The sequence below is a fragment of the Borostomias antarcticus genome (assembly GCF_949987555.1).
Source record: "Borostomias antarcticus genome assembly, chromosome: 25".
NCBI classification, from domain to species: Eukaryota; Metazoa; Chordata; class Actinopteri; order Stomiiformes; family Stomiidae; genus Borostomias; species Borostomias antarcticus.
Window position 1 is genome coordinate 7423974 of NC_140258.1, and position 25871 is coordinate 7449844.

The window sequence follows — 25871 nt, forward strand, 5'->3', positions numbered from 1 at the left end:
GGGAGAAGGTGAAGTCAGCCATCGCTATCAGACGCCTGGTAGGAGACCACAACGTTTGAGTTGTTCCCCCTCAAGCTTACATAAGTTCTTTCTTTTTTTCTTTTTTTGTGCGAGGCGTAAGCAGTCGCACCAAGAAAAGCGAATGCCGATTTGCCTCCGTCGGGTTGTTGACCTGCAGTTCTATGAAAAGCGAATGCTGATTTGTCCGTGCCTCTGTCGGGTTGTTGACTTGCAGTGGACAGTATTTTGTCACTGGATGTTATAGAAGCTATGTAAAAATGCGGTTACCTGGTGGTTCTGTCAGTTATTGAATTTATGTGGTAGAGCCACCGCCCATAAATAAACAAGCATGGGTCATATTTGTTCATTATAGACCCTTTTACAGCCTTCGTCAGCACAAGTATGCGCGCATTCTTGAAACAGTAGCAGGGGGAGACAGACGAATTCAGAGCAAGGAGGACTAAAGAGCCGTATTTTAGTGCAAAGACTAGTATTTTATATACCATCAAGATGTCGGGCTGTTGCGTCTACGGGTGTACAAATCGGCGTTCTAGTGGATTCAAACTTTATTCGTTTCAAGAGGAAACCGGCCTTTTCAGAGGAACCGGAGTCGCCTGTGACTACAAGCCATTAAGCGTACGGACTGAACTGAGGACATCATCAGAAATGCAACGCGTTTGCGGTGCCCATTTTATATCAGGTAAGTTATTTTGACTACCTGGTTTCACTGGGATGTCTGGTTGAAATGTATAGTAATATCTGAAGTAAACAGAAGTAAACCATAACCTGCACGCTAAGCTGGTTAGCTAACGTTAGCTAGCTAATTATAGCTAGCTAACGTTAGCTAGTGCTAGCTAGCATTCTAGCTAGTGTTAGCTAGCTTACTCAAGGCCCGGGGAGTTGGAGATACACTGCACTTTTCTAAGGTTAGCTACTACAAGCTAGCTCTGTTTGAAACGGTTTGAAATGACTAATAACTAGAACCATGGGAATTCCTCCCCCAACCCCCCTCTCCTAGAGGCTTCAACCATTTGGTCACAAGGCCAGACAAGCTACCTACTGACTTGGCCCCTTTCAAACAGGAAGGACCGGACCCAAGGAACTGTCGAGTTTAACCTTTACTAGTCCCAAGTTAGCTTACTCCCATATATAGTAAAAAAATAAAAGGCATATGAACACTTCACTAAATAACATTACTACCTGCTCACTCGATCAAGTAGATGTCCAAATAACCCACTGTGTCTTAGTCTACTTATTCACCACCTAAAGGGAAGTGTAAAACAGCAAGTCATGACTTTTATCCAGAAACAGAAGTTGAACTAATTGCAGCAAAATAGCTAACATTACAGGAATCATCAGTGTAACTGCTTTAGCCACTGACCGCTACCATTAATGTTATGGAAGCTGCTGCTAGTTGTTGTGAGCTCATGAGTTAACTGTGTATCCCGCTCTCATTGTGCTGGATTAGCATTGGAAGCATTGGAACTGATGTGCCCAGGCGACAAGACCCCTCTTTATTTATCAGACATTATTTCATGTCATTTCAATTCACAGCTATTTCAGTGGCATGACTAGCTTCCGTCCTACCAGTCCTGAACAGAAACAAGTAAGCCTCGCACCTAAGCCAGGCTTGACCTGGCCTGGTTTTTACTTAAACTTAGAAAACAGGTTCTCAGTCGAGCAAACCTATCTCAGCATCACTTGCCAGCCTTGTGGACAGGTAATGGAAGTATTCATTCAGCCATAAGGATGGGGCAGGTGTTGCATAACTGCAGGTATTTTATCATCTGGGTGTTTTTGAGGAAGCACAAGACACTCATTCCAGTGATATTTTCCACTCTTGATCTTAGTCACCCACTAGCCTAACTGTGACACGTCAGTGAGCGCATGCTGCCTGTCAGGCATCTGCCAGACACATCCCTCCCTTGTACAGTAGATATAGGTTGATAAGCACTTACATTTCTAAAATAACATTTTAATAACACTTATAAGTTAACATTTCTTTTGATTGATGCTTTGGATGGATGGGTGTGAGGCATTCAACTCCTTTTATGAACAAGGACATAGTTATCAGTTAGAAAATCCATCACCTTTGTTATGCTGAACAAACGAACAACGATCAAACACCCTGTGCAATGCAGATGTTAAAAACTGTTAAATATTGTATCATGTTATTGTACAATACAGTATATTCGGAGTTTATGGAATTAATTTCCTATACACGTAGGTGTAAATACCAAAAAATAATTGCTTTAGTGGCAGTTCTGAGTGGAATTGTTTTTGACATTTGGGGTCACGGGGGGGTGTAGTTATTATCAGTAACAACCCTTTGACCTTAATGGTGAGTGTGTGCGTCAGATGATCTGATACAGAGACTAGATGTAAATCGTCAGTCCATTGCATCTTCTGACTGAAGCAAATGCATGATAAAGCAATCGTTGCTTGTCTAACAAAATCCTGATTTCGATAGCTGACAAGTTTCTTCAGTCTTCTTACAAGAGGTACAGTATTAGAGTACTGGTATGTGACAGCATCGAGGTGCTGAAAAAGGACAGCACTGCCTCTCAGCCAGTGGGTAGTACTGCAGTTTCTATTGGATACTAGTTTTACAGTATGGTTGAGAAGGAATTATTATGTTTATATGATTATACTGTATAAGAGGTCAGATACAACATGATGTATAAGGAGTCAGATACTGTACAACATGATACTGTATATAAGGAGTCAGATACAACATGATACATATTCCTGTCACATCACAAACAAATATGGCTGAGACGCGACCTCAGAAACCTGTGATGATCATGAAGATGCAACAGTGCCATAATATATATGGCATATATATGTATGTAACATATATGCCATGTACTTGATATATATATATATATATAAATGCATATATATATGCATATGCAACCAAATCCTCAATTACCAACTGCTGAACACTGGGAAATCTGGGACAGCCAGATTGTATCAGAAATCTCTCGGTGACTTCTTGCTGAACCAAGCAACCGCAAGACAACATCACAGCACAGGAAACTTGGCCATGGGCCTATGATGGAGATGATTCCTCTCTCTCCCTCTGTCCTCAACCCCTGTGGTTCTCGTGTCACTCATGGCGGTGGCCTAGCATTCCTACTGGAACAGATAAACGTTGCCGACACCATACTTAAACTGAATTGTTGAGCTCCCCATGATTTCACATGCATGCCCACACAAACACACATGAACACGCATACACACATGTACACACACACTCACAGCACTACACATGCACACACACACACACACACACACACACACACACACACACACACACACACACACACACACACACACAAATAGAGCAGGATAATCAGAATGATTTATTCTTTCATCATACTCTCTCATTGAGCTCAGTGCCTATGGTAGACTACATCATGATACATGGTGTGTGTGTGTGTGTGTGTGTGTGTGTGTGTGTGTGTATGTATGTGTGTGTGTGTGTGTGTGTGTTGTGTTGTGTTGTGTTTGTGTTTGTGTGTGCATGCGTATGTGTATTGAAAGCACCTGATACAATAGTACTTTCTGAGGCAGGTGGAATTACTATAACACACATGGTTGGCTAAAGAGACATATTCTTGGCCTCGGCTCGGACTTTGCTCAGGCCAGTCCATTTGCGCAATCATTATTGGAATGTGCATAATGTTTTTGACAGATTCTCTGTACCAACCAACGAAAGCTTTATCAATCATTTTCAAATAAATTCTGAGTCTCAACATTTGATTGTGTGTTTAAACTATTTAAGCAGCTGATCTCAGTATCCCTAAGCTAACTACTCTACTTCCAATATAACTGAAGGAGAACATCCTTATTTGAATTTCTTGAAGAATTGTCCTCCTTGAAAATCAGACATCGGAACTGGTCTTTCAATACTTCACCAACAACACATGCTTTAAAATGACCCAGATTGAATAATCAATCAATCAAAGCTTTATTTATATAGCGCATTTCATACCCAGAGGCAACACAATGCGCTTTACAGAGAACAATATAATCACTGTGTGAGTCAGGTTGCAAATGCAATTTTACAGCTTCTAGTGGTGTTCCAAACATAGCCAGGAGGTGGCGACCGAAGAACTGTCTTTGGGACGCTCACCTGTAACAGACAAGACAAGAATGAGAAGGCAACCTCAGGCAAGTAGTGACCATGGAATGGAGAAAAGTTGTATGCTGCTTACCTATATCCTTTCCCCAGGTGGTGGATAGAATGATTTTAATCGTTTGCTAAGCCACGGCTCGACAAGGTCAGGTGTCTGGGAAAAAATATGCCAACCCTAATCACAATGTGAATTATCTACCATTAAAAATGTTGACTGTTTCAGCTGAAATGTGGCCACATTTCTGTGTTGCCTCTCATTTTGGTCCAGTCTAAGTCTGTCTGTGTGGGTTAGGGAGGTCTGAGTCAGCACTCTCACGGTTGTTGCTGGATACCTGGTCTGCCCAGGTGCGGACCCTAGTAATTAGACGTAGCTGAACACCAGACAGGGCCTACTGTAACCTGGAGGGATGTGGAGGATGGGTAGCAGTAAACAGCCAGGGCGCATGTGTGTCAGCGTAACTCGTTAACCCCTGTTGCACACCTGTAGACTGAGGTGAAGTCATGTCTGCCCAAACTGTGGCTTGGTGGAGAAGAGTAATAACAGTGAAGCGTGTCTATGGCAAAACACCCTCCTCTGCAGAACTGCTTGAAACACTGATTGGTCATTGAATTACAACAGGAAACGGCCCAATAAATAATATGTAATGCTTGAATTGACCATAACTATGACTGACTATGACCATAACCTTGATATCCGGTAAAATACTAATTCAATGGAACGACTACCTCTACAACTGTGGAGAAAATATAACGACCAAGTGCAATGAATACAACAATTGTCTTGCACCTCCCTTTCCTGCGTTTCTCTCTCCCATTTACTCCGTCTGTGGTTGGGCGAGTGAAGCTACCACGGTGGCGGCAGGGCTCAGAATAGCAGCTGGGTGGGGAAGGGCAGCGCGCCGGCCGCCGCGTCCAGAGCAGCTCAGAGTTTCCCAACCGGAGGACTGGCCGGGGATATGGAGGCTGCTTTCGCATGCATGCCAGTGGTCAGAGCTCGGCCTACACACCCTCCACTATTTATGTCTCTCCCTCTCTCCCTCAGTCCAGCTGCTTTACACACAGATAAATAACTGTGATGAGTGGGGAGAGAGGAGGGAGAGAGAGAGAGAGAGAAGAATGCAGGGAAAAGGCTGGACCAGTGAACCCAAAAGTGAATAGAAATGATCCAGAATGAATTGTCTAAGGTACATGTAGCCTATTTAGGCAGCTGAACGTATGAACAGCTACCTTGGCCATAGATATTGTGAAAGAGCATTGGTCTGGATACCGGTAAACCTATAAAACAGTGCTGTGCAGCCTCAAATGGGGAGTTGCGTAAAAAAGGACTTCATTTAATGGATGACAAATACGTTCCAAGGATGTAACTGTCCGAGAACACAAAGAGGGTGGCTGTGGCTCAAGAGATAGAGCGGGTCGTCCAATGACCGCAAGATTGGCGGTTCAATTTCCGGCTCCTCCTGTCCACATGTCAAAGTGTCCTTGAGCGAGACAATGAACCCCAAATTGCTCCCAATGAGCAGGTGAGCGCCTTCCATTGCAGCTGGCTGCCATTGGAGTGTGAATGGGTGAATGTAAAGCGCTTTGGAGAATGGCCCTATATACTGTAAGTGCAGTCTATTTGATCATATTTTACAAATGATATTAGACCTAATGCACTCACTAATAAACGTTGAACACACAAGGCAAACAACAAAATGACTGAAGTAACCCTTTTGTTTGGTATGGACATGCTAAATTGAATTAAACTAAATTGAACATATACATTCAATAGCAGGCAATGAAAGAAGATTTCTACAGTAGTGTTTGAACTCTGGACAGAGCAGCAGTGTTTGAAGAGGGACTGAGTTAACATTTGGATAACACTCCAGCATTCCTGAGTGACATAAAAGAGCTGTATGCTGTACTTGGGGCGATTTGGGGTGATGTCTTCCTGCTGAATGTCCGCTCAGATAATCTACAGGCCCCCTGTGACACACATACTGTACACAGAGACTCATAAATATGCAGGTACTGTATGCAAACTCAAATACACACACGCACGAACATGTGCACGTACACACACACACACACACACACACACACACACACACAGACACACAGTACTGCAACACAAACTCTCTCATCTCTCAGGGTCAAGTCTGAAAATTCAAACTCGTCTATACACAGACAATGACTTCAGACAGTCTTCCACTGTATCAGCAGTAAACAACGGTGTGTCTTGGCTCCACGGTGACATAAGCAGGCCCAGATGGACCATGATTTACTCCTGAGTCATGGACAGGCGAGACGAGGGGAACCGACCCGCACCGATTCCCATCCCCCTCCCCCTACCTACTACCCTATCCCTTATCCCACCAGGACAAATCCAAACCACATGGGAGAGGTGTGTATCTCCGTTTAATCTGTCCTGTGGGAGAACCAGGATATCCCCTCCTCCTCTCTCGCTCTTTCTTTCTCTCTCTCTCTCTCTCTCTCTCTCTCTCTCCCTCCCTTTCTCTTTCCCTACCTCTCTCTCTCCTTCTCTCTCTCTCTCCCTCTCTCTCTCTGCCCCCGGCTATGACAGTGTCTTACTGCGAGGTTAGAATGTTGGGATAGTTTGATTGTGATCCTCCATTTTACAACACATGCCGCTGAACTGATGCCAGGCTAGCTGAACTGTAGTTTTGCCACTCAAACCTTTCAACTGATAGTAGTGTAGTTGAGCTTATAAACAGCTCCTCTGTAACCGTTTCACATACACCTCGACATGCCTCTTTTCAAACACAGACATCAATCCCTTCCCAGCCTCTGGAACATTCTGAGGCGTTACCTGAGCTCTGGAGCCCACAGCACATGTAAGTCTGTTCTAAGGTAAGTCCATAAATCAGCCAGAAAATAATTCATCCTTGTCCGTATGAACAGTCGCACAACTGTAATTTCTGCCTGATGTCGAGGATTCTCTATAAGCCCCAAGCTGAGCACCGCATGTAGGATGTGTTCAACATGAAACCTGATGATATATGAATAGTCCTGAAACATTCATTACTTGTGCTCAGGGAATGATTTGGAAGACTGAGTTGATGTTTCCCCACACAAATGGAGCCAAGGAAAGGCACGCACATCCAAAAGTTGTCACAGGTGCTGGACCAAAAAGAAGGACTAGTGAAAATGAGAAAAAGTCTGCATACTGTAGTATTAGCTCCCAATAGTGATACTTTACCTGACGAAGGCCATACGGCCGAAACGTTGTGCCTTAATAAAGTATCACTATTGGGAGCTAATACTACAGTGTGCAGACTTTTTCTCATTTTGCCCACACAAATACCTCAAAAGATGAGTCATAAAGAAATTATGTAGGCCTGCATTGCTCATTAGATCAATGGTACGATTAGCAAATGACATATTCTAATAGTAGAGTGTTGTAAATGGGATGATCATTGAAAGGCCTACTTGTCTTTCGATTATTAGCTGGCCTAACTGTCAATAAGCTCTGTCTTTGTCTGTGGTGATGAAATGCCCTCTGCCACATCACAGACCTTTCCTTTTGCATGGTCGGATCCTTTGTGCTCTCACAGAACCTCGGCCCTTTTGCACACGCTCGGTTTGACCGCACACGCTCAGTCGTCTGTTCTTCTACACGCGCTCAGTCGTCTCTATTCTTCTGCACACGCTCAGTGGCTCTGAATACAATGAGACTGAGGTATCTGTGGCATGCGCCTTGCCCCCGCAGCTGGTCAGAGCACCGTGGACACAGACCGGAGCTGCTGAGGAGCAGACCTTCATTACAGATGCTCACACTTGTTTCTGTCCAAGTGTGTTAGGACTTCAGATTCCGATTTTTATTTGTCACATGTATATAGCTCAGTGAATAATGCACAGTGAAATGTTACTGCCGGCTCCGTGATGTGCTCAAAGACATTACCAATAATTACAAATTACACAAATTACAAATTACACAAAACTACCAATAAAAGTACCGGCATGGATGAATTATGTGCATGCTATAAATATAAATAATCCTGGGGAGGGAAGATATACTGTCATCTGTTGTATGCATTATACATACATGTGATATTTGATACTGACACTATGTACACCAGATGTAGTGACACTGTATACACTATAGTGTCATTCAGATGCCGGATGGCCTGGGGGAAGAAGCTCTTCCTGAGTCTCTCCGTGCTCGCCATGTGGGTGCAGTACCTTTTTCCTGACCGAAGCAGAGAGAACAGTCCATTGTCTGGGTGGCTGGGGTCCTTCAGGATTCTGTTGGCCTTGGTCTTGCTCTTCTCTTGGTAAATGGTAAATGGACTGCACTTAATATAGCGCTTTGATCCAAAGCACTTTACAATGGCCTCTCATTCACCCATTCACACACCAATCAATCAATCAATCAATCAATCAATCAATCAATCAATGAAAGCTTTATTTGTATAGCACATTTCATACCCAGAGGCAAGGCTAAGAACATTTATAGAACAATAAATTACATTAAATTACATTTTCAACGCAAGAAAGGCTAAGAGCATCAGGTCCAGGCCTAAGCCAGATGTGGACTGATGTGTGTCTGTGTGTATGTGTGTGTGTGTTAACTAAATACTACAACATCAACAGCTGTCACGGGGGTATCTATCGAACTCAGGGTAGTCTGCGGGCGACAGTGGAGCATCCACTGGACCTGGTTAGAAAGTAGGGGGGAGATAGAGAGGCACTAGGGGATGAAGAAAACGGTTAGTAGCACGCTGAGCCATTGAAGCAACACAGATGTCAGAACAGAGCAAGCCTGTTTCAGGGTAACCAGCTTCTGTACACTACTTGATATACATACAGTGCATAGCAGGATATACACCAATGTATACAGAGGATTCAAAGGTAGGTTTGAGGCTGCCTTTCTGTGTCTCAAGGTCCTGGCTAGTGATTGTAGGCTAGATCGAAAATGTACATCTTGAGATCTCGCTTGAAGACCTCCGTTGTTTCGGCCCTTTTTAGGCACTCCGGCAGGGTGTTTCAGAGGTTGGGGGCATAGAAACTAAAAGCTGCCTCTCCATGTTTCTTGGTCCTGGCTTTTGGAACTGTTAAAAGTTCAGTGCCTGAGGATCTGAGTGGTCTGTTGGGCATGTACCTAACAAGCATGTCTGAAATGTATTCTGGTGCGTGACTGTGGAGAGATTTATAGACTAGTAATAGTATTTTAAAGTCTATTCTAGAGTTGACAGGTAACCAGTGTAGTCATTTTAAGGCTGGTGTGATGTGTGCCCTTCGTACCAATGGCGGCAGCTGCCATGCAATGTGTTAGCTTCCTCATTGAGCAATTTGGGGTTCAGTGTCTAGCCCAAGGACACTTCGACATGTGACAGGAGCAGCCGGGATTCAATCCGCTGACCCTACGACGACCCGCTCTACCACTGAGCCACAGCTGCCATAAGAGACATCGTCAAGATGTCAAGAGACAAGCAAGAGATATCGTCCTTTTACATCTCTTGGAGTAGATGTAATCGAGGTGAGGGAGTGCCCCCCCTAAGGTACGTTCAGCTGACTGTACCACTTTCACTCTCGGGGTTATTATGAATTGTGTGTATGATATTCAGTATTTCATCATTGCATTATTGCCTCAAATCACATGAATGGAATGTACTATAAGCATATCATCAGTCTGTTGATTTGAACAAACCCCAAAAAAGCAGTACTGCAAAAGACAAGAGGAAAAGTGTCGGCCTATTTACATTGTTAAAGAGTTAACTTGATCTCTTGTTCCCTTGAGTGTTCCTCAGTAGGGTACACTGGGCAAGTTTAGACAGGTAGACCCCATCCAAAAATCCCCTTTTTCTTACTGGTCTTGGCAGCAGTAAAATAGATCATCAGTTGTGGGACTAGGAAGTGAACGCCCTGTGTCCTATCCAGAAACTAGCTGGAAATGACTGACACAGATAGAATATTAACAGTGCAGCACTAGCTGTAGGCCTAGATGATAGCTACATGCTAAGCTTAGTCATGTTTACGTTGTAGATAGCTGAATACATCTTCAATTAAGATCATCCCTGATGGAATGCACACTCAACTGATGCTACTTAGAGATACTCACAAAAGCCAAGGCTCAAATATTTGTATGCCTTTTATAGACAATCCTCTTTATTAGAGAATAATATCTCATTTTGTGATACCATACATATAGCTGCCAGAAACTAGGCTGGCCCGTACTGGCCATCTTTCCTTTTCAGATAACATTCCCTTGGTTTGAGAGGAGGGCTGGAAACTACAAAATTAATGAGAGTGTCTCTCAGTTGGCAGGTGGAAGCGTCCATGCCTGCTAATGAGCTGTTGAGCCCTTGTCTGAGTCACATTGCATGTGGATGGAACACCAGATGTCACATGCATACTGCTTCACTGAGAATGAAACTACACATTATGTCAATCTGAAGCAGATGAAGTGAACAGGAACAGAGACTGATATATCATATACAGTACAGTACAGTAGTACAGTGAGAATGGGGAAAATGTCAGGGCTCGTGGTCATTTTTCTCAAAACCTCGGAATGTTATTTACTGGCAACACAGATAAGACTGGAGCAACACATGTATTCCCTCTGGAGTTCCTAGCATGCAAGCAGAAAAACAGGAAGCTGTTGTGTGATCAGATTAGACGACTAACTGACAGTAACGTATTTAATGAAAGACCGTTCTCACCGGCAGGGGCAAGAGACATCGTCCTTTTCCATATGGTGTGTTCTTGGAATCTGGAGTAAGCAAAACAGTCATCCATCCAACATCTCAGTATGTGAACACATGGAATGCTGTATATTTATTTTTTCACTTTCCCCCGTGTCCAATTTGTTCTCCACCTCCTGCAATGTTATTATGGCCATTTCTCCTGACTGTCAGTGAGATTGATAACCGTATCTCGCAGTTGTTCAATTCACATGATTTGATGAGGGGGAATAAAAAGTGAAAAGAAAAACTAATTACCTAACTTTTTTCTGTGTACATTCACAGAATTCCTAGGCCGTGGAGCATGCTCCCAGAGATGTTAACATGAATCTAATGAGAAACAGACTCTACCAGGAGCCATGTCTTTAACAGACTCTACCAGGGGCCATGTCTTTAACAGACTCTACCATGTCTTTAGCAGAATAAATCAAGACTTACCCGAGACACATGAACACTGCTATGTCCCCCCAGCTAGCAAACCTGCTCCACCTTCCTCTGAGTGCACGACCAGAGATTTAATCTCATGTTTGCTCACGAAAATAATTGTTTTTAAGAAGTGAAGGAAATAGCTATGCGGTTATACCTCGAAAAACTAGGGCCCCCTTTTTCAAAATACTGCGGATAAGTTATGTAATAGCATCAAGAAAAGAATTTCCTTCCATGTGCGTAGTATCATGAAAATAAGTACTTGTCTTTCACTTTCATAAACCGCTCAGGCCTGTGCAATATTGGATTGAGATTGGATCTGAGCCTTGGTTTAGCCTTCCTTTGACTCCAACCCTCCTCAGCTCGCACCACTCAGCAGTATGGACAGGAGCAGCCTGCCAGTTCCCATGGCAGAAATAGGCCTGCGGTCGAGCTTGGAGCAAATTAAGGACTGGTTCTACCGGACAACCACAGTCAGAATGCAAGACAACAGCTTGTGGCAAGGCTACTGGAGTCCTAAAGGGTGTCTCACCCCTCCCTCATTCCATAGATCAATGGCTCTCTCCCTTTGAAAATGTGTGTCAGACACCACCATCTTGGCATAGTAGCATTTCGGAACAAAGTCTTTGGAACAAAGTACTTCTTTGACAATGATCAAAACCGACTCCAATCTCATCTCTACCACATCAGCTATGGTACAGTAGATACCACAAGATACCGTGAGCGTCCCAGGCTGTGTGGTCTTCTGCATTTGCCTGCTTTTGCCAGCGATCTAAAAGATGGCACGAAACCTTCATCTGCACATGAAAATCATTTTGGGAAGACGGCCACAGAGCAAGATGGTGTTTAAGCTGCACCCGCAATGCCCTCCTCACTCCACACACACCTCACACAAGTCTTAGATACTTCCTACTTTCCTCTCAGAGTCTTGGCCAATACCACAGAACGGGTCCCTCCCAAGTGGAGTTGAGAACATTATGAAATGTTGATTGTCAGACTGGATACTCACATGAGGACCTCCTGAAGATGGGGTCCCTGGAGCAGCATTGATAAGACTGAAAAAGGAACCATTATTGGCCAGCCTTCCCATTCTGGCCTCAAGGCTCTGTGCAACTATAATGTGCAACGAAGACAGAGAGAACATTTTGTACTTGTAAAAATAAATCTTGCTTTTATCTGTGAATGTCACCAGCTTATGGATGAGAACATTCTGTGAAAGCCTCAGCAGTGTAGTGGCTGTAGGGGGAATTTTCATTGTAATCTCTTAACAGATCTGCATTATTTCAGCCCTGCTCAGTTAAAAGGCAATCTGTCAACACTGGCCTTCCTGTTAATGCTTCAAATACCTTACTTTTCGTAATTTTCCGCCCCCAGTCACAACGTGATAATAGTGTCTCCGACACGTGTAGGTGTGAACTCTCGTATCCCGGCAACCGGAGGAGGGAAGTGGGAGACGCGCCGGAATGGACGCGTGGATTGGCTGGGTGAAAGTCAGATCCAGAATTAGAACCGTACACTTAGACTGTTACCTACCTACAGAAGAAAGGAGCTAGGAGCATCACGGGAACCTCAGCAAGTGCAAGGGTTCATTAGTGAACGTCAAAAGCAGGAGGGAGGGAGGGACAAAGGACAGATATTCTTTTTGACATAATTTGGCATTCTAAAAGAAATAATTTTCAATGGAAAGATTGGTAGATGGAAAACAAGTCAGAATATTATTAAACACTCTCTTGCGGGTAGAAAATGTGTGGTTCCCAGACATTTCAGCTTGACGGACCAGAGAAGCTTGTTTACCTGCCCAGAGCCCGGTGTGTGGCATGTCCGGGGAGGAGTGACCTCGAGGGGAGCGGTTAAGTCAGGACACCCTGGGCTGGAGAGACAAACCACACGTTCACAGAGGCCTCTTATTGAAGAAACGAGCATGCTAGCCAAGGCAAATGCATCCTAATGGATGGAGGAGAGTCATTCCTCCCATAAAAACAAGCTAAACAGGACAACTTTATTCCTGGCAAATTTTATCCCTTCCATCAAATGAAATTATGTTTGGCATGTCAGGATTCAATGGTGTTATGGTTCAATGGAAGACTAGCAGTGAATGGCAGTGGAAAAACACCCAACCCTCCATACGGTTACCAGTGAGATGAACATAATGCTGCAGTCTCAACAAATGATATTAGAACACACAGAAAACTTTGGATAGGGTCATTTCAAATCCCCACTAACAAAACGTCCTTCTCTGCTGCAACGCTGCCTATCTTTTGGGAGAGGTTATTTTTAGTTGGTGCAGTAGCGAGCCCCACAGCTCTGTCGTTTCCGCTGGTTAATGTTCTCGTTAGAGAAGAAGACAGTGTGGTGTTCTCTTGCCTTGGCCATGCACTGGCCACATGTGTACGCCTCAGTGACATCACCCCCCCAGAAACATTGCACCACCATTCTAAAAGGCCTGCATTCACAAGTGCTGTTTAAACAGTCCAAATTATGGCTGTTAAACTTAAATAGAGGGTGGCTCTGCAACTGTAGGCTGTCTAAACACACACAGACACGCGCATGCACGCGCACACACACACTCACACACACACACACACACACACACACACACACACACACACACACACACACACACACACACACACCCATATCTCAAGTCATTTCAATTGCCTGTGCAATGCATTTTTCACTGTTAGTCATTATACAGTATTGGCACATCTACAGTATCTCTGTACATCACTGCACGGCTGAATGGATTAGGAGAATTAAATATGTATGTCAAAGCTCTTTTGGGCAGGAGTGGGACAGAGAGAGAGCCAGAGAGAGAGAGAAAAGAAAAAAAATTCAAAAGAAAAATTCCAATTGGCATTCCAATCAGGACCTAGCTCAAAATTCTAAATTCAGTCATTGAACCAATAATGTTATGGCAGCGAAGTGTGGGGCCCACTAACAGGCAACGATTTCTCAAAATGGGAAAAACACCCAATGGAAGCCATGCATGCAGAACTGTGCAAAAACATTCTTGGCGTCCACAGACATACAGCCAATAATGCATGTAGGGCAGAACTCGGCCAATACCCTTTACTAATTAAAATCCAAAAGAGAGCCATCAAATTCTATAAACATCTCAAATCAAGCAACCCCCACTCATACCATTTCAAAGCCCTTCAGTCCCAAGAGTTGAACAAAGATAAGAGTCCCCTCTGCCAGCTGATCCTGAACCTCTGCCCACAAACCCCAGGGCTTCAGGACCAACACCAATTAATCTGGCCCAACCAAATAACCTCAAAACAAAAAGAAGACTATATCAAACTTTGGAATCAAACCACCAAATCACAAAGTAAATTGCAATTCTATTTGACTCTAAATAGAGAATACACTGTAGCAGAATACCTGACTACCGTGACTGATATTAAACAGCGAAAATTGTTGACCAGGTACAGACTGAGTGGACACAGCCTGGCCATAGAAACAGGCCATCACAGGCAAAACAAGTTACCAAGAGAGGCCAGGTTGTGCTCTTTTTGTCCTCAGGGAGACACACACACACAAAGGGTTTTGAATTGTATTGCCAATATTTTTGTATAATATTATTGTTTAATGAACTAAAAATTTTGTTTAATGCTTTGGCAAAATATATGTTTATCTGTCATGCTAATAAAGCTTATTTGAATTTGAATTGAGAGAGAGAGAGAGAGAGAGAGAGAGAGAGAGAGAGAGAGAGAGAGAGAAAGAGAGAGACAGTGTGTGTTCGGTGTGCGGTCCAACATGACAGGATTACTATTAGCCGTATTTGAACGTGAAGAAACATGCATCCACTTGTTTCTCTACCATCACCAACACCCCTGCTGATGCAGACAGGACCACTGCCCCCCCCCCCTCCCCCCCATCTCTCTCTCCTTCTCTCTGACTTTCTCCCACGTCACAGCAGAGCAGCGCTGGTTTCCAGGGTGACAGGTTTTTTCGGGGGGGGGTGTGTGTGTGTGTGTGGGGGGGGGGGGGGGTAGAGCAGAGTGTGAGAAGCCGCACAGAATCAGCGGAACACAGGTTCCCTATGGCCTTGACTGGAGGGCACCAGGTTAGAGTCTCCCCTGGCACCTGGTCACGGAGAAGATAATAAAACACACACACATACGCACACACACACAGGCACACATGCACACTGTGTGAGAGATTCCCACCACCGGCAGGTCTCTATAAACGGTATCTCATGTTTTGTCTATTAGCCAATTAATAACAGTCCACATGGGTCCTGCAGTGCCGCAGTGTTCTGCAGTAATTAGCCCATTCGCCCAATTCAGCCAACCACCCTCTGTGAACAACAATAGGCATATGCAAGACATAGAGGAACTCCTACTCGGCACAGAGAGAAGACAATGTGGATATAGTCAAGGGAAATAGTGTGAGAATAAGTGTCTGACATATGTGTGTGAATACAAGGAAGAGGGAAGGGGGTGGAGAAGTGTGAAAATTTGTGTGACTGTGACAGAGAGAGAGAGAGAGAGAGAGAGAGAGAGAGAGAGAGAGAGAGAGAGAGAGAGAGAGAGACAGAAACAGAGACGCCCGCAGAGCCAGTCAAGTGTCTGCTGTTTACCCTCTAGATTTACAGGAGCGCTTTTATCAGATCTTGGCAGTGAAAGAGGAAGAGAGGGAGAGAGAGATAGAGATAGAGAGAGAGAGAGGGAGAGAGAGAGAAGAGGGGAGGCAGAGCGAGCTGGAGCGCAGACAGCTCTGACAGCACTGCTTTGGGGAGGAGGGACTTCTCCACGGCGGCCGCGTCTGCTGCACTTCCACGATTTCTTACGCGCCGTCTTTACCTCCACAGCGCCGTCCACCGCAGCTGCTGGGAAAACGCTCCACAGCACCGGCACCCTGAAAGGCTCTCCCCGACCTCCCTCCACCCCAGCCAACAGCCACCCACCCTGGGGAGAGAGAGGGAACCAGGACCCCTAGGAGAGGAGCCAGGACCGAGGAGGGTCCCCAGCCCCCGCAGTGTCCTAAAAACAGAGTTGTGGGTAGGAGGGCAGACAGGCAGGCACAGGTGCTGCAGGGAGAGAGAGAGAGAGAGAGAGAGAGAGAGAGAGAGAGAGAGGGAGAGAAAGAGGAGACCAGAGAAAGAGAGAAACTACAGAAAGAGAGCGACCAGACAGAGAGAGAGAGAGAGAGAGAGAGAGAGAGAGAGGAGTAGGAGGAGACTGCACCAAAGTGGAACAGAATCCGCCTGAGTGGAATTCCAAAACAGCTGTCCGGCAGAGCAGACATCCCCTGAGCGAAGCAGAGCTACCAGCCCCGGACACAGACACACACACACACACACACACACACACACAGTCACACACAGACACGCACAGAGAAGGCAAGGCAGTGTCAACCAGGCACGGGAGACAGGACACACGCCACACCACCCAGCTATCATCTTTACAGCACTCTGGGACTGCAAACCCTACTGCACAGGACCTTCCACCGCCGGGAGCCCGGAGATCCTCTCTGGAATATTAAAGGTGAGGGAGAATGGGGGACTAGGTTAGCATAGCGCTACAGGAACGTTGTCACCTGCTGTGGTTACATACTAGTGAATCAGATGTTTATGGTAACATGCTGTAGTGGTTTAAATGATGAGTGCTTGTCTAATCTGTACATTTACATGGGCAGAGTAGTGATAGTAAGTGTATACTGTTGTAACAACTCACTATGAGAAATATGGGCTAAGTTCTACTGGTACTCAACGCGCTTGTTCAGCAAATGTTCTCGCACAAGACAACAAGGGGGTGAACGGTTTTGATGGGGGGCAACCTGATAGCCCCCCCCCCCCCCCCCCCCCCCCCACACACACACACAGCTTTCCTAGAGGGACATTTTTAGTCAGGCATCACGCTGGCTGCTTGGTCCATCACGCTTGCCGTTAACCTCATGAGGAGCGGTTTTGGAGGTTGTTTTTTGGGGGCGGTAGGGGGGTTGGGGTGGGGGGTGGAGGAGGGACTGTGCTCATCATCACATCACCATAGTGTGCAGTGGTACTGCCATTCCAGTCATGTCTCATATGCTTTGATATGGTTTCCTGTCTGCCTGCCCACTTCGGCCAAGGACAGCTCAGAGCGGTGCGGTGCCCACGCTGGTGGGCAGCACGGAGGGGTGGGGGGGGGGGGGGTACCAGCCGGTGAGGGGCGGGGGTGGCACAACGGGAGTCGTGGAGAACAAACGCTCCACCCTGTTATTCGCCATGGTCCCACTCCCAACACAGCCACCAAGCCCCGAGAGGAAGGCCTCTGCCTATAATTGAGGTTTCTTTATGTAACAAACAGCTTGGACCATTCTGTAAGGCTGCCATTACTCTCTGTGGTATGCGCTCGGTCTTTTTATAACAAACCCAAAAAGAGAGGGTCGTCGTTGGTCTATTCACGGCCGGGCTAGAGATCAGGGTTATGGGTTTCAGGTTGAAAATACATTAGGATGTAGGAGATGCTTCAGTTTAACAGTGGAGTATATTGTCTTGTCAACCTGTCTGGACATCATATTATGACACTGCATGGATAAACCCATTTGAAAGTTAAGAGAAATATTACTCTGAAGGCTGGATGGCTCCATTTTGGAGGGATGAATTAAGTAGGTCAAATCATCAGTCTCTCTCTACTGTATGTCAGCATCGCTGCTGGCGGTGTTTTTCTCCGGTGAGGCCTAACTGTGGAGTGTCATCATAGTCCTTGTTTAGACTGCACCACGGTTACACTTGCTCTAAGAATAAGCTGACCCAGATAGGACGCACGTGACACTCGATTAGAGGGGTCTCGCCAAAACAGCTGGTCGAGACAAGATGAGCAACGGGTTCAATCACCAGACCCCCCACCACCTCCGGTCTGTTACCCAGAATTCTCAGCGGCACCCTCCCTGCATTCCCCGTCAGTGATGAGAGAGAGCCCGCTAAGGGAGTGCTGGAGCGGCTCCAGATCTCATCATGCCTGCACACACACACACACACACACACGCACACACACACAGCTGACCCAATGACACGCAGGCTTTATCCGCTATTCTCCGTTATTGAATCGCCCACTCAGCGAGTACTTCTGAGGAAGCGCGGCCGCCTCCCTCCCTCCTTCCCTGGAGGTGTAAATGAAACCCATGACCGCATTCTGCAGTGGCGTCTCAGGCCTGGCCCGCCCAGAGGCCGGCGACACGTGCAGCTCCCCCTGCTTCCACTCATCCTGCTGCCTCCATTTGGGCAACGTTCCAAATCAGGGGGTGTAAATCTGGCCCTGGGTGTCAGAGGCGCTATCTCCCAGCGTGCACCTGCTCAACTTCTAACACCCGGCAGAGATGGAGTCACAGGGTCAGCAGGCCAAAGGCATGTCGCCTGTGGTCCGTTGTTAATGCGATTTCCTCGCCGGATGTCGGCTTAGCTCATGAGAGAAAACTTGATCATTCTTCATTCAGCTGCTTCACTGGCGATTGTGTCGATTGACACAATTAAATAACCAAACTCATGTACTGTATCATCGTCAGTCGTCCTGCAAAAGGATGACAAGGAAAGTCGGGAAGAGGGAGCTGACTGGGTACAATGCCCTTTCCTTCCTTCATTCCCATCCAAGCATTCCGATCATGCTTGCCAACGCTAAGCCAAACGGGACTGCGGGGATCATCGAAGGTTGGCCTCTCACCACACCAGCTGACATCGCACGGTCCATAACTGTTGACCTTGGGGTTTAAAGATGTTCCGCGGATGACTCAGTGGGAGGCTCCAGGGTCACAGGAGGGAGCTGGGTGTGGAAAAGGAATTCTGTGAGGTTTCATCCATAGTATTGATTTCAAAACATTGCTATCATCCATCACAATACAAGGAGCTGTGCATTTTACATGACTCTTGAGAATCGCAGGTCAATATTTGTCTCTCACTTTATTTGTTTGTCAAGGCAAGGCTGTTTTCATGTTAGAGCCGGGCCAGTAATCAATAAGCATGTCCGAGCCTTGCTGTCTGTAGCGGTGACCTTGTTGTGTACTAGTACAGGGCTCCAGAGAGGGTAGATGATTGGCTGCAGTCACAAACACAACACACTCACACTCACGTTGGACTGAACTCATGGGACACTGGTTCTGGATGAGCAGGTTTGTTTGTGCGTTCGGACCCAGTCGAGTCCAATTCCCAGCCGCCGTGCGCAGCAGCCGTCAAGGTCAAAGGGAAGAGGAAGAGGGAAAGAACAGAGTCAGACAGACGGAGCAGTCTGATGCTAGAGGGAAATAAGCTAGGGAGGAGAGCTCTACTCATTTGTGCCCTTGTCTGACAACACTACAGCGGTCCCCCGCCGACAGCCTTCTCTCTCTTTCTCTCTGTCTCTCTCTCTCTTACAGACACACAAAACACATTCTCTCTCTTGCACACATGGCACAGGCTCAAACTGCTATCTCTCACAAGCTCAGTCAAGCATCTCATCCAAACACTCACACTCCTCGGTCCAACACTCAGACACACAGACACAGACACAGACACAGACACAGACACAGACACAGACACAGACACAGACACAGACACAGACACAGACACAGACACAGACAGACAGACACACACACACACACACACACACACACACACACATACACACAACAATGCTGTTGTTCAAAACACTCACACATTCTGCATCCTTCCAACATGCTTGTCATGTCTATATATAGTGGTGTAATAGGTACTTGTTAGTGACAGGTTTATTTGTGTGCTAAAGCCAGCCAAGCTCGAGCAGTTTCTGAACAACCTGATATACAGAACCATATGTTAAGTTTTGACTTTGACTTTATGTTGTTCCAGTCAACGAGTTCTCCCCACGACGAGAGAGCAATGTCTGAGCAAGAGAAAATGGGGAAAAACTGAATTCCAATGTGAAATGCCTTCAGGGCTTTCCTTCATCAATAAAATGTATCAAAGAACACTAACACAACAAAGCTCAGATGTTTTTAACTTGGGGGGAGGAGGTGTTGGGCAGGGGGGAATCCATGCCTCTCTGTTGTCTTCAAAGTCACGGTGATATCCGGTCGGTAAGCCAGGCTCGTATCCATGCTTGCCAAGTGTCTATGGCCCTCTCCACTAAATGTGTCTGGTGGATAAATGCAGCCTGCTTCCAGGGGCTGTGATAAGGAGTGTGTCGGCTGCGAGCTGAGGGTCCCTGTGGGGTCCAATGCAGCTGGAATGTGGATGTTTTCTCAGTCTGACATTTTTGGGGTGGACTTGGCCGCCGAGGCACTTTTGTGCAGCAGTGCACTCTTTCAGCGAGGGTCACCGCTGACAGACCTTTCATAAGTAAATATGTCTATAAATGGGCAAGCGCTCTCTCCCTCTGTATCGCGCTCTCTCTCTCCTCTCCCTGCCCCCAACCGTGATCCTCGACTCCTTTCCTCCTCGGTATGTTTTTCACTTTCCCCGAGGCTGTTAAATCCTCTCGAGTCGCCCCTCTCATCAACCCCCTCTCTCCCGAGTCACCCTGAGTACTCTCGCTGTTTCTAAAAGTATTTCCTAACAGCGTCGTCACAGAATCCACACATTTATGTCAATAAAGAGGTCCAAAGGTTCGGGCTCATATCTATATCAAAACATTTTGCCACACAGTATTGAGGATTATGATTAAGGTAGTGTGAAAGTTCAAACTCAATCATCTATACTATATACAGTATCTAGTGTGTGTGCTGTAACAAAATCAGTTCCCATCATCATCCGCATCCCCCCTCTCTCTCATTCTCTCTCTCCCTCTCTCCTTCTCTCTATCTGTGCGGTAGCCCTTGTCTCCATCACCCACCCCGCTCGGATCCGAGTAAACCCCTCTCGCCTCTCCTCCCCCAATCTGCCATCCAGCTGTTGCACATTAGCACATGTAGAGTGGAAGGGAGGGGATTCTTGTGGTGGGGGGTATGGGGGACTCATCCTTGGATGTGCGTTGAGCCGAAGCCAGGGCTGGAGCTAGACCCCCTTCAGCACAGCATTCAGCAGCAAGACCTGCCTATCCTGTTAGCTCTCTCTGGCCTGATTATAGTCTCCAGATGCAGGAGCATAATGAAGAAGATGAGGACGTTCCATGCTGCTCCAGGGTTTATTTTTGGTAACTAACTAGATAATAATCGGCATCTGGTCATGTAGAGTGCGATTATCACTGGCAGATCAGTGAAGACAGAAAGTGAGACATCGATAAATCTGTCAACGTGCTGGCTTCAAGTTTGATACATAAGTATTGAATGGAATGTATAATGTAATGTTGGTTTGAGCATCTTGCATGCAACATTCCCCAGAAGTAAACTAACACTTGACACACGTGTATCTGGTAAACGTTTGACCATACTTGCGTCTATGCTTGCAGGGAAAAGAATCTTACCTCTGTCTTTCTCTCTCTTTATTTAGTGTCCCATTGACCCACCGCAACCTCCAGGACATCAGCAGCGAACACTTGTGAGCAGATTTCCAGATCAATGACCAAACGATTGAGATTATCTTTGGACAACAGCACAATACCTCCCTGTGTTTGAGGATGTGACTCCACCGTCTCCAATCGGACACCTTGTGATTTGTGTGAACTTCACTCATCTTAAAGTTCTGGAGTATCTTCTGCCTTTTTCTCTTTGCGTCACTGAGAGCTGTTCGACGGTGACAACCATGCCAGCCAAAACGCCCATCTACCTGAAACCCAGCAACAGCAAGAAGGGCAAAAAATGTCGGCTGAGGGACATCCTGTCCCCGGACATGATCAGTCCCCCACTGGGCGACTTCCGGCACACCATCCACATCGGCAGGGGCGGGGAGCGGGACGCCTTCGGGGACATGTCCTTCCTTCAGGGGAATTTTGAGCTCCTGCCGGGCAAAGGCGAGTTGCCCCGCCCGCAGTACGGCCTCCACAGTGAGTTCCTGCGAGCCAACAGCGCCTCTGAGGCCTCGTTCGCAGAGACTCCTTCTCCGGTTCTAAAGAACGCCATCTCCCTCCCGTCCATCGGTGGGTGCCAGGCGCTCACCCTGCCCCTCCTCTCCGCCACGGTGTTCTCTCTGCGTCCTGAGCCTCTGGAGGACATGGTGGGGCCTACAATTCCCATGAGCGCTGCAGACAGGTCAGAGGAGCTGGAGATCCTGCAGATGGATGCCCTGCTGCGCTCCATGGAGGGGTTCAGCAGCGACCCCGCCCCAAAAACAACAGGCAACCAATCAAAACCTGACGTCCTGCTTGATGTACTTGAGCAACCAGACACGCCATCAACAAAAAAAGCTTCCAAAAGCAATAAAATCCACAACGGTGAAAATAGGTTTGAAAAGCCAACATCTTATTACATTGAAGGCGGCAGCAATGGCATCTACAATGGAAACGCCAGTCTCAATGGTTACAGCAGCAGCAATGGAATCTACAGTGGCAATGGGAGCTTCGATGGAAACGTCAACATCAAAAACATCTGCAATGGTAACGGTAGCTTCAACAGTAAAGACAGCACCAAAATGACCTGCAATGGCAATGGAGGCTTCAATGTTAATGGGCACAGTAAGGGTATCTCCAACGCTAACAGAGGATTTAATGGGAATGGCAACTGCAACGGCTATGGGAGCTTCAACAGTGACATTACTCTGTGCTACGAGAAGGATCTTTCCGACTGCAACGGTGACTGGGTGGACAGGGACAGTGGGGTGGAGGAGGGACGCATCTGCGACTTTGACTTTGAGTTCCCTAAGGAGAAGAGCATGTCGCAGGAGTCCCTCTCCAAGATCACAGGGTCACTGCTTTCTCTCGAACTCGACCTGGGGCCCTCCATCATGGACGATGTGCTCAATATCATGGACAAACCCATGGCCAGGAGCAGGCCGTGAGCGACGCTACAGCTGCAGAGGACAAAGGGAAACATATGAACTAGCCATGAGTGAGAGAGACTCTGTAATCCAATCAATCGAAGATGGTGTCTAGTTGTGAAACTGTGGTGATAATGAGCAAAATAGGCAGAGCTGCTTAATGTTTTTATTTTCAAAACAAGTATTCTAGCTTCTATGGAGTGTTGATGCTTTTATGTTTGTTCTTCCTGCTACCAGGCATGAGAGATGCATGCGCTATTGAATTACTACTAAAACACAGCCATTGTGCCTTTTTATTTCGCAATTAAATTAAGATTATAGGCTAGTTTTGTGTTCTTTTTAGCTGCAGATAAAGAGGAGAGTGTACTGAAGTTCTTGCTTTCATACTCAACCCATCTTCCCTGTAAGGATAATGTGTTTTGTGTGACTTGTAATGTGTTTATCAAAAGCACAGTTTTGTTTGTCACTTGATCATTTTGTCACATGACCGTTTTAAACTGACAGAGAATCCTATGCATATGTGTGTGTATATATATATATATATATATATATATATATACTGTACACATGACCATGTGAGTATATATATGTGTGTATATATATATATATATATATATATATATATATATATATATATGGTATATATTTCTGTTTTTAATATGTGGCGCAAATAAATACATTTTGTCCTATTTTGCCTGATAATTCCTTTTCAACGGTAGGAAAAGCATGTTTATTTTTCTAAGAAAGTAATTTCAGAGAGAGAAAGACCAGCAAAAAGAGAGAATGAGAAACAGAGAAATAGACAGAATGGCTTTCTTTCTCGCCTCTGGCATTCTTTCCATTCTCCCAGCCTGCCTTGCAGTGGGAGCGCTGGTGGGAGAGCAGCCCTTCATCTGCCCTCTCGCAGGCGCCTGGCCCGTTTGTTTGCGTGTGGACGAGACAAGCAGAGGAGGGGTCTTTAAAATTCCCAGCATTCCAGCAACACAGTACAAGCGTCCAGGATTGGACATAAATCAGCTGTTTGTGGAATGGAGGGAGAGGGACTTGTTCTCCGAGCCACCCATCCGTCAATTCCGGGTGTGTAGGGGGGTAGGGGCTGTAAAATCACTCCTAACTACCCCACAGGCAAACTTTGTTCTGTACAAAGAGATAGATGGGCCCTCTCCTCTGTCTGTGATAAAGAGGTGTTGACCTAGTGGTGTTGAAGCAACAGACTGAAAGGGCAAGACAGCTGTGATTGCCCACGCCTGTAGGCTCTTAAAAACCCCAACCTCCACGCCCCTACACCATTTTAGCCTGTAGTCTCCTCACCCATGTCCTCCATCTCCTCTTATTGGCTGACGTGGTCATGTGTACAGTCGGTTGAGTCCCTCTACACCAATACCAAGACCTTCTGGATCCCCTAAGAACCAGCCATGTTGTCACTCTTAAACATGCACAGAAAGCCACTCAGCAATACCAGATAAGAACAGCCTACCATGCTACCTCGACTTCCCTGCCACCTCGTTAACTCAGCAAGGAGAAACTAGCTGAGCCCCTCATGCTCTCCACACGCCACATCAAAATCCATTTCTGTCTCTGCAGGCTAATTTCACATGCAATGAAAGTGCGTTTGATTCTATCTCTGTGGTTGGGAGTCATCAATGCGGTAAGCCTCCCCTCATCGCTTAAGGGACCTTGTTGTGTCCATAAACAAGCGCTGCGCAAATGGCCAGTCAGAAGCCCCATCCCGCCCGCCTGAACCAGATGTGGGCTGAAACGTGCACATTTCCACCACGCATGTGCTAACGGATGCCAGTGGAAAATCCCTATTAGAGTGGCAAAGAGTTTTCAGATGTGTGTATGCTGCATGAGTGCAACTTCTAAGCTGTCGTAATGGAAACCTTGGTCTGACGGTAATGACCGTGTTTGTACCTGAGATGGTACATCACTGACTTGATGACAGTCTTCAGCCAGCAGGCGTTGACCCACGTACCGCGCGTGAACTCAGTGTGTTTCCAGACAATACCGTGGCCCCGGTGTGGTTAGTTGTGTAACATGTTAGTACTGGCCATGCGCAGGCCCAACAGGTCCCTGGACATACCGAAGGAACAAGGAAATACCAGACATTCTTGAAATCCAATACACGTAAATAATACTTGTTGAATGGGAAAGGCGCACTTTGTGTCGTGCATTACATAATTGGAGGCATTAAATCAAGTTTCTGAACTGTTTGTTTCTCTGTTAGTTGGAATGTAGGACTGTGGTTTATACTTGTAATTGTGGAGTTCTGTGGTCTTGATCATGTGGCTCATCTGTCACTACTGTAAGTAGTGTTAGGGCGTCACTGTGAATACTTCAAGCTATTCATCATACTATCTTCAGTCTTTTCATTTTTTTTCATCTCAACCACAACAATCTCAACCACAACCCTCAGATGGCCAGTGTGGCCAGTGCCAGTCGCCAAGCTTCTCTCGCTGGTGGTCTAGTCTTCCCGGACACCCCAGGGGAGAACAGAGAATGCCAGAGATTGTGTTTCTATATATAGACGCAGGGTAGAACACGGGGGGTTGAGTAGGGAAGAGGAGAAGAGAAGGAGGGGGTCGGGGCCAAGGTGGTCGCTGTTTGACCTGGGTGAACGCTGTGGTAAACAGTACACAGACATATCCCTCTATGGCCCCATATGCCCCTGAACACCACAATTGGGCAGCACAATGACACATAGACTGTGAGACACACACACATAGATTCAGATTTACTTTGTCAAACGTATATAGTACAATGTACTGTACAGTGAAATGTTAATGCCGGCACCATGAACTGCTTTATTTTATATTTCTTCCAATAATTACAAGTTACA

General features: G+C 46.2%; 1 protein-coding gene across 3 annotated transcripts; it reads left to right on the plus strand.

Moving 5' to 3' along the window:
• Positions 1-39: 39 nt before the first annotated feature.
• Positions 40-23515, plus strand: cdc42ep3 (CDC42 effector protein (Rho GTPase binding) 3). 3 transcript variants are annotated; one of them, XR_014631031.1, is made up of 2 exons: positions 40-700; positions 16064-16177. XR_014631031.1 is itself a non-coding variant. In XM_084458837.1 (2 exons), the coding sequence occupies exon 2, from the start codon at positions 21863-21865 to the stop codon at positions 23051-23053; it is 1191 nt and encodes a 396-aa protein (XP_084314963.1). In that variant the 5' UTR covers positions 40-700; positions 21611-21862; the 3' UTR covers positions 23054-23515. The 3 variants fall into 3 exon arrangements, 2 of the variants coding, with proteins under 2 accessions (XP_084314963.1, XP_084314964.1); XM_084458837.1 differs by lacking the exon at positions 16064-16177 and adding an exon at positions 21611-23515; XM_084458838.1 differs by lacking the exons at positions 40-700; positions 16064-16177 and adding exons at positions 16395-16739; positions 21611-23515.
• The last annotated feature ends 2356 nt before the right edge of the window (positions 23516-25871 follow it).

Bases quoted from the DNA above. Each gene is read 5' to 3' on its own strand.
- cdc42ep3 (XM_084458837.1), top strand. From the start codon at position 21,863: ATGCCAGCCAAAACGCCCATCTACCTGAAACCCAGCAACAGCAAGAAG.